Source organism: Phyllobates terribilis, unplaced genomic scaffold (genome assembly GCF_046119375.1).
Source record: "Phyllobates terribilis strain yellow unplaced genomic scaffold, ASM4611937v1 Scaffold_9__5_contigs__length_417890890, whole genome shotgun sequence".
Taxonomy (NCBI): domain Eukaryota; kingdom Metazoa; phylum Chordata; class Amphibia; order Anura; family Dendrobatidae; genus Phyllobates; species Phyllobates terribilis.
Window position 1 is genome coordinate 369254372 of NW_027362769.1, and position 13602 is coordinate 369267973.

General features: G+C 44.4%; 1 protein-coding gene across 2 annotated transcripts; it reads right to left on the minus strand.

The window, feature by feature from the left end:
* Positions 1–632: 632 nt before the first annotated feature.
* On the minus strand, positions 633–8871 carry DNAJA3 (DnaJ heat shock protein family (Hsp40) member A3). 2 transcript variants are annotated; one of them, XM_073648241.1, is made up of 12 exons: positions 8670–8871; positions 6729–6853; positions 5922–6005; positions 5224–5424; positions 4960–5112; positions 4477–4624; positions 3986–4050; positions 3339–3467; positions 3130–3245; positions 2957–3054; positions 2584–2695; positions 633–1676 (listed from the first exon to the last, which is right to left on the minus strand). In XM_073648241.1, exons 1-11 carry the CDS (start codon positions 8845–8847, stop codon positions 2586–2588), a joined length of 1407 nt encoding a protein of 468 aa, XP_073504342.1. In that variant the 5' UTR covers positions 8848–8871; the 3' UTR covers positions 633–1676; positions 2584–2585. The 2 variants fall into 2 exon arrangements, with proteins under 2 accessions (XP_073504342.1, XP_073504343.1); XM_073648242.1 differs by lacking the exon at positions 2584–2695.
* Positions 8872–13602: the final 4731 nt, after the last annotated feature.

Here is a 13602-nt window from a genome sequence, read left to right on the forward strand (position 1 = left end):
CTGCAGGACATAATGTGCTGGAGTCAGTAACACATCCGACATCTGATCGGTCTCTGTAGCATTGTAGCCATATCCACTTTCCACAAGTGTAAAGTGATACCATGCATAGTTTATACCTTCCGTCTCCAGCAATAACCCGACCAGAGGAGCATGCATGGCTTATAAGTCTCCTCACTCTGACATGCCAGGCTTGGCTTGCCACTCTCCACAAGGAGAAAGGTTATCTCTTATATATCAGAAGGTAAATTCCATTACTTAAAGAGGTATCCCAATTGGAAGAAGCTATCCCCTATCCATCACCTACCGCTTCTGATGTGTCTGAGCTATTTTGTGCTGCTCCTCTATTATTCTGCATAGAAATGTATGACTGATCTAACAATTATTAACCCTTGGCCAACACACTTGACACTGTTTAATCAGTGCTCACAAAAAAAAAAAAGAAAAAAAGGAAATGGCAACACCCAGTTATAAAGTAATAAATTTTGAGGAGGAATAACACAAGAAAAACACAATGCAAGATACTCCAGAATTGCTATTACATGTGTAATACATTTATTAACTAATAATTGCATAGAATTACATGAGTACATGCAATTTCATGCATTTGCAAAAATTATACAATTCTTTTTATATTAAAGTGGTTTTCTAGTTCTGGAAAGCCTCCTTTCCCCTTGGTTGCAGTTTAAAAAAAAATGTGTTCTTTGCGTATTATTCCCCGGTCCAGTGTTAAGTCTTTCCCGTTTGTGATTGTCTGCAGTGCTGATGTCAATCAACAGAGCGGCAGTCAATAACCGAGCTGCTGGTGCTGTCACCTCGGGCAAAGCTGCTGAGCTCAAGTTATTGGCTGCAGACAATGGGAGACTCTTATTTGGACCTGGTGAGGGTGAGTAAAGCTTTTTTTCTTAAACTGCATTTAAGGGACAGAGGTTTTTCGAAACGTATGTGGGAATTATGATTTTCTCCTTCATCTGAACAGGACTTGCAGAAATCCATGTGCTTGGAACCAAAAGAACGTCATTCGGATGAAAGAAGATGATATTCTTTAGTTGCAGAAATTTCCAAGTATCTGCTGCTGATGATGATATTTTTAGGGTCGATGTTTAAAAAAAAAAATACTTAGAGATATACAGTGTTTGCCGTCAGCGATTTTATTCACATATATAGGACATAAAGCCTAATATTATAAGGTGCCGGGATATAGCTGATGCTGCAAAACCGCACAGAAAAGCGATCAAATATGCAGCGTGAGAAGACCAGAGAGCAAATCTTCCTTCTACCCATGTATTGTACATGTTACAGACATCTTCTGTTGGCAGTCACGTACAACATGGAGTAGAGTGCCTGCGGTGTAATAACCGGAGATGCCATATATTATACACTAACAGTGTAGTCGACAGGGACGCACAAGGTCTGAATTACAAGGAGGCACCGAACCTAAAAGGAAACACGTAGCATTAGACAAGCCCGTTTCAGATAATCCTTCATCTACAGAACAGGAAGAATTCCTGAATCATGGCGGCTGCGCAGATAAATTCGACAGGTGACAAAACTGAGAAAGGTCTTTCTTGTCCACCCAGTATCACACGGGACACGTTCCAGATGTAACGACGCCACAATACGAGGCCTTTGTCTCCACGGAGAATCCAAACTATGTTAGTTTCCCATCGATCTCTTTCCTGCAAAGTAAAATATTAAAATGTCACAAAGTATCCAAAAATTGCAAATTGTTCCAATTCATGGCATATTATACTGTGGTACCGAAGTAAATAATATAAGCGGCCAAATTATCACAGATTCAAGAGTCCTAAGAAGAAAAAAATATATGTAAAAGGTTAAATCAAATGAAAAAATATATATTTAGTATTATTTTGTCTGACCTATCAAAATATAAAATGATTTAAACTGTACATTAAACCCTGTAAAAAGAAATTAGAATTCTCAAATTGTGAGTTTTTTCTGGTTCACCTCCTAAAAAATTGCATCAAACTGTCATATGTACCCCAAAACGGCATCCATAAAAACATCAGGTCAGGGTGCAAAAATACAAGCCCTGCCCCAGCTCCATCGATGGGGGAAAAAAAAAATATTTGGTTCTCAGAAAATGGTGACTATTATTATTATTATTTTATTTTTTTTTTTTACAAATTTCTGATGTTTGTCACCACTAAAATAAAATATTAAACTTTTTTCTATCACCGTTATTTTGCTGAATCATTTTTAACACACAATGAACGCCAAAAAACAAAACAGAGTATCATACATACAGGGTTAAAGCACTTGCTCATAGCAGAAAGCTGCAGCTGGTAGAGCAGTGTCCGGGGCATGAGCTCAGGCCGGATGTGTCTACATCTGATGTAAGGTAACACAGACATTCGTCTATTATATGTGCAACCACATCAAATCTGCCATCAAGGCAACATCAAAACTGCCGTCAAGGCGACATTGACAGACCGGGCCATTACTGTATTGTTAAATCAGTCTAAAAACTCCCAAACAGTGCACACTTACAGCCAAAAAGATGTAAGTAGACAGCTGTAATACAATGGGGCTTGTTCTAGAGAAATAAAAGCAGCTAATTCCTACCGTCAAGAACTAAACATTTTCTTTAGTTTGCTTAGGAATCCCTCCTTGTTTTCCCCTGCCTGCTCAGCCTCGGGCCTCTCATCATCAGCTGCAGAGCTCTGCCGTGCAATGCCTGGTGGGCACAAACAGTAAATAGGCGTCAGACCCTCATCCTCCCCATCCACTACTACTACGTGTATGTGTAAGACTAGAGACATGCAGATAAACAAAACTGGCAAGCAAAGGAGTATAGAAAAGTACGACCTCACAAAGGCAATCCCTCTCCATGAGCCGTCATCCTGCGCCCAGAGCCCGAGCCATCGCCCAGAGCAACATACTTTCTATACTTTACTAGATCTATACAAGATCTACTTGGATTACAGCTCTAAACTACCTGTGGTTGTGTTGGTGATGCCATTCACCGTGCCCTCCACATCGGTTTCTTCTTCGGCAAAGCTCTGCATCAGTGCCCGCTGCCTGTCGGTAAGTTGCCTAGAGCCAGACAGAAGAGTGAACTGGATGGTCTGAGATGTAGTGGGCAAAGAAATCCCTCTCCAACCCACTCACCGAGGAACTTTCAGCTTGACGTGTATGTAGTGGTCTCCGTAACCATAACTGTTCATTCTTGCTATGCCCTTGCCGCTAATTCTGATACTTTGATCTGCCTGTGTGCCCGGCGGTATCTGAAATACACAAAGATGGAAGAGTCAGACAAGTAGACATCAGGTAAAAACAAGATAACAAAATACTAAATAATACAAAAAAAAAAACCCCACCGCAACATTGATGGTCTCGTACAGTCCTTGTGCTCGGGACGTACCACCCAAGATGGCTTGTGCAAGAGAAATGTGTAGATCAGAATGGATATCGGCCCCTGTCCGTCTGAATATAGGACTCTTCTGCACCTGTATTATGTAATATTACACAGAAATGTAACAAACATAAAAACTCACATTTATTTTCGTTATTACCTGACTGTGTTTAACTTTTTTTTTTTATCTGAGAGTTTGAGGCTTTGTTTTATTGCAGGACACATTGTATTACTTTTTTTTTTTTTTTTTGGGGGGGGAGGGGGGTGGGGAGCTGTTTTGAGGTTATATATATTCCTTACTGTCCCATGTTTAACACCAAATAACCTGCAGGTAATTATGGTCGTTTGGATAGCAAATATGTGTACGTTTTTTCACTTTTTTTTTCTCAGTTGTAATTCTTAGTGTCAGCCTCCTGGTGGCAGCAGTGTACACCCGTGGTCTCCTGTGCATCCCAATGAAGCGATTGAGAAATGTATTTTACTGTGCAAGCAATACCTGTCATTGTGTGTGCCACACTGCCCTCTGCTGTTCAAAATTTAGAAGTCAATTTCCAATTTTCACAACTTATATGGATATGTACGGAGAGCAACAGAATGGACAAGTGTACCAACCCTAAATGTAATAAAGATTTCTTTCTTGCCCACTGGCATCCGGACGGTCTGCCCATCTTCTATACCTGTATGAGAAGAATTATATTTCTATAAATGTACTTATTATATAATAAAACCCTAAATAAGGAAAAATATATATATATTTTTACTATTCAGTAAAACAAACATCAGAAAAGAAGTTCTCCCCTTTTATAGGTCAGCGTAGCAAGACAAGTAATGCAGTCAAGAGAACTGGGTAATAATGCATTTACAAACCAGTATCTTAAACCATGTCATTTTGCACTTATTTGCCATTTTATTTAGATTACATTGCACTGTATATACTAAGTCCAGGCACATATAGATCTATATGACACCACCCACATAAATTAAAAGCATTTTCCACCTGCAAAACAAAATATGGCAGATTTAAGAGCTGGGATACAGGTGTAAATCCCCAATACTTTAACACTTATTTTTGGGGGGGAATCTGTCATCCCCTTAGCACTTACCAGCAGGTACTGGCACAGTCACAGATTTCTTCTGCTTGGTCTGTCCACTACCCCGGCAGGAGAGGCACGGATTTGTCATAGTCGTACCTCTCCCACTGCAACGTCGACATGTTGATCTCATGACGAAGGGACCCGTGTTGATGGTCTCCTACAAAGATAAGCATTCAGGTCAAAAAAATAAAAAAAAAGCTTAATAAACAGTTAAAAAGATTATTCCCATCTCAGAAAGTGGCAACTTGCTAGGAAATGTTATTGCTTTATGACGATCAATCCTGAGATTGAAGGGGCCACAGCATTGATTCATCGATTTACTGTACAGGGAACCACAGCAGCCTAGAAAGGGGCAGTTCCCCTGCACAGGGGAAAGGAGGGATGTTGGTTTTATGCCCCTCGTTCAAAGGAAAGCAAAGAAAAACTAAAACAAAAATGTACGAGAAGAACACATCCATGTTTATATACCCAGAGGACATTGGACAGCCTTACCATGCCCGTGCCGTTGCAGTAGTGGCAGTGCTGCAGTTTTGTGCCGGGTTCATTGCCTTTCCCGTTGCACCTCTCACACGTGTCCGTGATGTTCACAGACATCTCTTTGTTCACTCCCTTGGCCGCCTGATTGAATGTCAGGTCCATGATGTACTGCAAGGAACCAGAGCAGAATCAGGGCCACGTCTGCAATATAGATTTGCTTTTGCAGATTTCCCGCTCCTGTAGAACCAGGGCACCAGGGGATGGATAAGCAGCACTCACCTCCTGTGGCTGATCAAACATATTATTGAAGTCACCGAAAGGCGAGCCGGAGAACTCCCCAAATATCCTGCGGAACAGTTCTTCTGGATCAACGGTAGGACCACCTCTCCAGTACTGCTGCCCTCCTCCCCCGGCCCCTGCTGCAAAATCGGCAGTGCCGTACGCATCATACTGCTTCCTTTTCACCTCATCGCTGAGCACCTAGGTGCAATTAGAAAATAACCAAGTTAAGGGAGATCTGCAGATCCTCGGGGGGTCCGAAGCTGCTGCAGTAGCCTCCTAAATACGAAATACGATGCAGAGCAATTGTGGGGGGGATCTCCTAATCCAGAACCCCACAATAAAAGAAAGGTATAAAAACTATGATAAGCACTCTTTAACCAAGGTCTATTAAAAGGGCTATCCAGGCTGTTAATATATCAGATCGTGAGGGGGGGGGGGGGAGCTGCACCCGGCACAATAATCGTTCAGCGGACGGATGTAAATAGTGAACGAAGCTGGAATAGCACGGCTCTGTTAATGGTGTAGTGGCCGATCCCAAAAACTGCAGCTCCTAATGAACTGAATAGGAGCTGAGCCGCAGTACCTGGGAATGGCCACTACAGAGTGAATGGAGCTGTGCTGTTCAGCTGGTGGGGGGGTATCAGATCTCACCGCTGCGGGGGGCACACGGCCGTTCACATAATCCACTTTAGTACCTCATAGGCTTCAGCCAGCTGAGAGAACTTCTCCTTGGCCTGGGGATCATCTTTGTTGGTGTCTGGATGGTATTTTTTGGCCAGCTGTAGTAATAGAGACAGATCAGATCACATTGAGAATCACATAACAAAAGGCACAAAAAAAAAGAAGCAAAAAGTGTAAAAAGACAGAAAATGAATATCTGTCCCATGACCTGCCCAGCCGCCATCAGGCGGAAAATCATTTAACAGCCCAGCTTCTAAGTCGCTGGTAGGAAATAACTACATTTCCAATAAATTCTGCAGCATCGTTTCCTAGATCGAGCTGTAACTCGGTTATTTTTCCGGAAATATAAACATAAAACGGCACCTTGAACGGCAGCGTCAAGTGCCCTCACTTCCAAAAAGGTGAGCAGTTCAATGGCATTACAACTCAAGAAGCGCGGGGGATCCGTCAGGTATCAAGCACGTGTCCTGCTTTAATGATAACCGCCGACTGTACGCGCGTCTCGACAGGTAACGTCTTTGGCACTGCGCGCCTCAGATGCAAAAGTAAAGAAGTTGCAAGATAACCCCTTTTAATATAAATTTGCAGGAGGAATAAGAGAGGAACATTCCAATGTAAAATTTAAAAAAAAAAAAACAACTTGTGCTTTTGCTCCTTGTGAAACCTCCCGGTCACAGGACTGTTTGCCCATTTCACAAGAAGGTAAAACAAGTCCCCGCAGCGTTAATCAATACATACAACATGAAAGCGTACGGAGCGTCAGCACTGGGGCTGTGACGCAATCCAGTCTGACCCGACCATCGACAGTGCCGACCTCCTACCTGGTAATACGCCTTCTTGATTTCTTTCTGGGTCGCACTCTTCGGGACCCCCAACACCTGGTAATAGTCCGACTTGCTAGAAACCGATGAACTGGTGTGAAACTGGGAGACGAGTCCTGAGAAGGCTGCGAAGACGGGAGAGAAGGAGGTGACGATGAATACGAGGCTCAGAGGACACCCCAGCCTGAGCATCCATAGACATTACATACTATTACTAGATCCCAGTGATCACACAAAGTTCTACACCTGCCGGCTTTCAGGGGCTGTTCACATTTAGAAAAACATGGCTGCTACTCCCCCCACCCAACCCCTGAAAATCAGCACATCTGGCACGCCGGGATCCGCAGCCCTGTGAGTCGGTGGCGGCGCGCCGGGAATCGTAGTCCTATACGTCGGTGGCGGCGCGCCGGGATCCGTAGTCCTATACGTCGGTGGCGGCACGCCGGGTTCCGTAGTCCTATACGTCGGTGGCGACACGCCGGGTTCCGTAGTCCTATATGTCGGTGGCGACACGCCGGGTTCCGTAGTCCTATATGTCGGTGGCGACACGCTGGGATCTGTAGTTCTCCACGTCGGCGACACGCTGGGGTCTGTAGCCCTATATGTAGGTGGCGAGACGCTGGGGTCTGTAGCCCTATATGTAGGTGGCGAGACGCTGGGGTCTGTAGCCCTATATGTAGGTGGCGAGACGCTGGGGTCTGTAGCCCTATATGTAGGTGGCGAGACGCTGGGGTCTGTAGCCCTATATGTAGGTGGCGAGACGCTGGGGTCTGTAGCCCTATATGTAGGTGGCGAGACGCTGGGGTCTGTAGCCCTATATGTAGGTGGCGAGACGCTGGGGTCTGTAGCCCTATATGTAGGTGGCGAGACGCTGGGGTCTGTAGCCCTATATGTAGGTGGCGAGACGCTGGGGTCTGTAGCCCTATATGTAGGTGGCGAGACGCTGGGGTCTGTAGCCCTATATGTAGGTGGCGAGACGCTGGGGTCTGTAGCCCTATATGTAGGTGGCGAGACGCTGGGGTCTGTAGCCCTATATGTAGGTGGCGAGACGCTGGGGTCTGTAGCCCTATATGTAGGTGGCGAGACGCTGGGGTCTGTAGCCCTATATGTAGGTGGCGAGACGCTGGGGTCTGTAGCCCTATATGTAGGTGGCGAGACGCTGGGGTCTGTAGCCCTATATGTAGGTGGCGAGACGCTGGGGTCTGTAGCCCTATATGTCGGTGGCGGCGCGCCGGGATCTGTAGTCCTATATGTCGGTGGCGACATGCTGGGATCAGTAGTCCTATATGTCAGTGGCGACATGCTGGGATCAGTAGTCCTATATGTCAGTGGCGACATGCTGGGATCAGTAGTCCTATATGTCAGTGGCGGCACGCTGGGTTCCGTAGTCCTATACGTCGATGGCGACACGCTGGGATTTGGAGTTCTCCACGTCGGTGGCGACACGCTGGGGTCTGTAGTCCTCCATGTAGGTGGCGACACGCTGGGGTCTGTAGCCCTATATGTCGGTGGCGACAAGCTGGGATCTGTAGTTCTCCACGTCGGTGGCAACATGCTGGGATCTGTAGTCCTCCATGTCAGTGGTGATATGCTGGGATCTGTAGTCCTCCATGTCGGTGGCGACACGCTGGGATCTGTAGTCCTCCATGTAGGTGGCGACACGCTGGGGTCTGTAGCCCTATATGTCGGTGGCGACACGCTGGGATCAGTAGTCCTCCATGTCGGTGGCGACACGCTGGGATCAGTAGTCCTCCATGTCGGTGGCGACACGCTGGGATCTGCAGTCCTCCATGTCGGTGGCGACACGCTGGGATCTGTAGTCCTGCAGCAGTACCGCACCCACTCTTCCCCAGTGATCAGCTAGACCCCGAAGCAGCATAACCTTGAGTGTCCAGCACACATGGGAGCGCAGGCCGGACACCAGCTCCCTCCAGCACTCACCTCCTGCAGGTGTCCGGGTTACTGCCGCCCTCAGAGCCAGACGCAGAGCTCCTTCACCCCGGGGCCATCGCTGAACCCCGGGAAGGAGAGGCCCCCGGGCCCCGGACACAGCAACTGAAAACCAGCGCGAGGAGCAGCGAGCCGCCATCTTGCCGGGGGAACTTTCTCCACCGCGCATGCGTCCTGGACACCGCTCGAGAGGAATGTCATTGGGACACCGGAAGTGCGCCATGTTACTCCACTCAAAACCTATCACTTCACCGACGTCCAGAGCTCACTGGTCGCCATCTTAGTACTCCTCTACTTCTCAGAGAAATCTCTAGAAATCTTAATTTTTCAAGAAAGTTGCTTGGCTTGTGCCCGAGTTCTGTTAATGGCCTACATACTGAAAACATAAACAATATCTTGTTTTTTTGCTCAGTTTTTGCTGTTTGCCCCCTTTTCTTGTTTGCGTCATTTTAATATTCCCATTTCTTCCTTTTTAAAGTCGCTTTTCTATGTGATTGTCTTTTTTTTCCCTTAGGTTTTCCAGATATATTATCTCAATCCAACATTTACAACTTTTTGAAAACTCCCCCACCCCAAGAATGATTGAATATAGTCCTAAAACTTTGCGGAATGTGGGATTATGGGCTCGAAAAAGAAAAAAAAATAGCATTTTTGATTTTACACCTTGGTTAAAAAAAAGCCCCCAGCTACAGAGATATTGATGAAAACAAAAAAAGTTTCCCCTATGCATGGGATAGGGGATTACTTGCTGATCCCGGGGGTCCAACCACTGGGTCCCCCCACAATCCTGACATTTGGGCTTTAGAAACCTGTCAACAGGGCTCCGCAGCCCAGTCCTGGACGGCATGCGCGGCCTCCGCACCATTCATTGTCTATGGGACTGCACTTGGCTACGGCCGATTTGGTTCGAGGACGTCATTGGGCTTTCTCGATTTAATAAAAAAGTATGTTCAAAACTTTTTTTGAGTCCTAATAATAACATTGTTCCATTTTGTGCCCCAAAAATTCCAAGAATAGCCTGGGAGGTAACTGCTGTATGGGTATAATAGAAGGGACACAATTACACCATGGAGGCACAATAAGGGCATCAGTACTATGTAAAATTACAGAAAATGCATAAATGTATTATTACTTTGTAGAAGCACATTTGGGTCATTTTTATATTGTGAAGGTTGAACAAGGACACTATTACTATTTCAAGGCACAGAGAAGGAAACAAAATGGGTGCTATTACTGTGCTGGGTATCGGAGGGATATTATTACTGTCTAGGACATTATGCATGGATGTAGCAATATTGTCTAAATTCATTAAGACTGGTATTTTAAACACAAACCTCAAAGGGCCCAGGCGGTTGTGTAGAGAGGTGTGGAAAAGTGGGTAGGATGCTGAAAAAACGATGAGCCAAAAAGAGACAAGTAATAGATAGAAGAAGTTGTCATGGTGGTCTGGGATGAATGGAGAAGAAAAAGCAAAGTGAATAATTCCAATAAGACACGTCACCTGGAAGTCAATAGATTTACCAGTGCAGTACATATGTATATGGTCTACACAGCGCCCCTGTAGGACTAGTATCTACTACATGTTCACCGTATGGTGGGAATATTGGTTTTAGTACTGTAGTCCTGGTGATATGAAGTTATGGCCTGTTGATACATTGTGTAATATTGATGGTAAAAATTGGAAAAGTGATTACTCGGGAAATGAATATAGGATTGAAAAAACAAGGTACGGAATTAATCTGCATTACAGCGACCTAACACAGATTAGATCAGTACTTGGGAGTAAGAAAACATCTGATTCCTGAGGAATAATTGGCACAAGCACATTAACCTTCATTCTGCAGATGCATGTGGTGGATCCGAGGCGTCACATCACTTCTTTTTTTTTTTTTTTTTTTTTTAATATCATTTTTAGATATTATTATTTTTTTTTGTGCAGACTACCCCTCACCTCCAATATACTACTGCATCTATACTGTATTTATAGTCCATAAAATGAGAATTTTTGAACTTAGGGAGAGAAACCTTTTTTTTAGCCATCACAAGAGAATGGAGCGGCCCCTGCTAATATAATGATCCGCCCCTGCTGAACACCCTCCAGCTATAGAAAACCCAACTACAGCGAAGATTTAGGAGATTTACCCTAAAAAGACCTTGCTTCTGTCCCTTTTTCCCAGAAGCTCATTTGCATATGTCACTGATGGAGCGCTGTGATTGGCTGACACAGCAGCTTAGTAGTTAGTGCAGCCCTGCCCACACAGAGCCTTATTATAGTCTTCCTCCTGCCTCCATAGTCCCGGGCTGCAGACAAGCGGTTTATAGGGCGACAGTTATTGTAACACTTTTTATTCATGATGGACGCGCTCTGCTCTAGAAATGCCCCAGACATTATCCAGCAGGGGCAGTTTAATGCCTTCATCAGGCTTCTTTCCCAACAGTAAGTGATGGATATCTGCTCAGTCCTAATAGAAAGGGGTTATCTAATAACTGATGCAAATGGAAGCAGAGCGATGACATTGCTTAATTCCTGCATCTTGTGATTTTTTTCTGAGAGCGGTGTACGGCCCCATAGACTTACTATTAAGGCCTTACACATGTTTTGGTGCACTGCAGAGTGGTCTCGTGACCGATAGGTGTTGGAATCAGGACCTGGACCTCATTGATTGCAGCATAAACAGCCCCTATAATATATCAAAATGTTTGTAAATGATTGGGACCTTTTAAATATTTGTATTTTTGGAGTGGGAAGGATTGATATCTTTATAATCTCCAGGAACAGCTATGAGACTATTATGAGTAAGGTGTTCTCCCTATATGATTGTTCTCTCTATTATATCGTGTAGCTTATCACACACATGCTGATACATGCTACTTCTTTCTGGATCACTTTTGGCTGCAGATTCTTTGCAAATGCATTTTATTCATTAAATTTACAGTCGGACAAAATATGGTTCTTATGCATGATGGCGACATAATTTGATATATGATTGCAAACATAGTGTGTGTCGCCACTATGTGATCTAGTTTGATGAATCAATTGAACAAGTGGCCTGTGTTGCCATGTGTGTAGACATACAGGTATATATCACCTTTTCAATCACTTTTAGGCTACACCCCCCCTCGCCTGTTATACTATGGTGGTCCAGCAGTTTTAAACACTTGTGCCTTTGCTCTTTTTTGAGGTGTCCTAGTGGTTATTCCACTATAGCCTTTTGGTTTGGTGCAGACACCTGCAGAAAATAAAAGATACAATATTTATGCAATGTGTGAACACCGCCTTACAAATACAAAGAAAAGCCACATGTCATATATTGAAGCTTACATAAAAATGAACAGGTATGAATGCTACGACTTACAATGAATGAACAAAAAACAAATCCATAGGTCCCAACTAGAAATGAGCAGGACCACGGAAGATGTAGCTCCAGCCCTGGCTAATCAAAAACTGCGTCGGGGTGGAAAGAAAAAGATTTACGGCCTCCTGTTTAGCAGCCAGGTACCACTGACCCGGACCAGAATCCTGTGAATCAATCCGCTCATCTCTAGTCCCAAAATGTTCTGGATACACCGGGACAGTCCCAGATTTGGGTCTAAGCTCTGCAGTCAGGGCTGCCACCAGGAATTTCAGGGCCTCATTCTGGCAAAATTTTCGGACCCCCTTGAGACTCCGCCCAGGCTCCACCCCAGCTCCACCTCACCCCTTGAACCTTCCACAGTCCCACCGCCCACACTAGGAAAAATTCCACTTTAGCACCACACCCTCACCAATCACACATTAACAGTTCCCATCGAACACCATATCACACACATAGCCATCAGCCTTTGTTTTGGCCAAAAGATTTTTTTAAGCTGCCACCACGACGAGGTAGACTCTTTTGGCCGGACCCTACTCTACTCTAACCTATTAAACATTTCTTAAAATATCCAATACTCTTTTTAGGCATATTTTTTTTAAGGTAATGTGTCACATACATTTTTTAAAAGGACCAATAATATTACACACAAGGGACAAATACCATCACACCATGGCAGGACCACATATTATCACCACATAGTGACCGAATAATACCACATACAAGGAACAAATACTGCTACACCATGACCAGACCATATATTACCACCACATAGTGACCGAATAATACCACATGCAAGGAACAAATACTGCTAAACCATGACCAGACCAAATATTACCACCATATAGTGACCAAATAATACCACATACAAGGAACAAATACTGCTACATCATGACCAGACCATATATTACCACCATATAGTGACCGAATACTACAAAACGGATCATTAATAAAAAAAAAAACACAATACCAATATAACCATAAGTGCCATTATACACAGGAGCTCTGCATATAATATACAGTGTATAGTGTACAGGTAATACAGTGATCACCAGTGACATTATACACGGGAGCTCTATATATAGTGTCAGTGTACAGGTAATACAGTGATCACCAGTGTCATTATACACAGGAGCTCTGTATATAGTGTATAGTGTAAGTGTACAGGTAACACACTGACTCACCAGTGATGTCTCTAATTGAAGTCCTTCATCTTTGTTTATCTTCTTCATCCAGCGTAGACCACCATCACCTCTTCCAGCCAGGACTAGTCTCTGCAGAAAATAACACACAGTTATCTAGAGTACAGCTTCCAGAGCACATTCCCCAATTTTTCTCCAACTTCTACACTACGCCAGATGAAGAAAAAAGCCTCAGTGTCGCCCTGCACAGAAACAGGACCCACCCCACTGAAAACAGTATCCTCAAAAATAAAATACATCACAGCAATACTAATATCCCTTAGCCTCTACAGTAATAATGTTCCCCAGACTGGCCCTTTCCTGTAATAACGTTCCCCCTCCTGGCCACATATGTCTCCTTTCTGGCCCCCAGTGTCTCCATTCCTGGCC

What these genes read in the sequence shown, in the direction of transcription:
- DNAJA3 (XM_073648241.1), bottom strand. Translation starts at nt 8,847, where the DNA reads ATGCGCGGTGGAGAAAGTTCCCCCGGCAAGATGGCGGCTCGCTGCTCC. An exon ending in ACTGCAACGGCACGGGCATG is followed by an intron (nt 4,625 to 4,959) that starts GTAAGGCTGTCC and finishes TTATCTTTGTAG; the next exon opens with GAGACCATCAACACGGGTCC. An exon ending in CATCACCAACACAACCACAG is followed by an intron (nt 2,696 to 2,956) that starts GTAGTTTAGAGC and finishes TGTGCCCACCAG; the next exon opens with GCATTGCACGGCAGAGCTCT.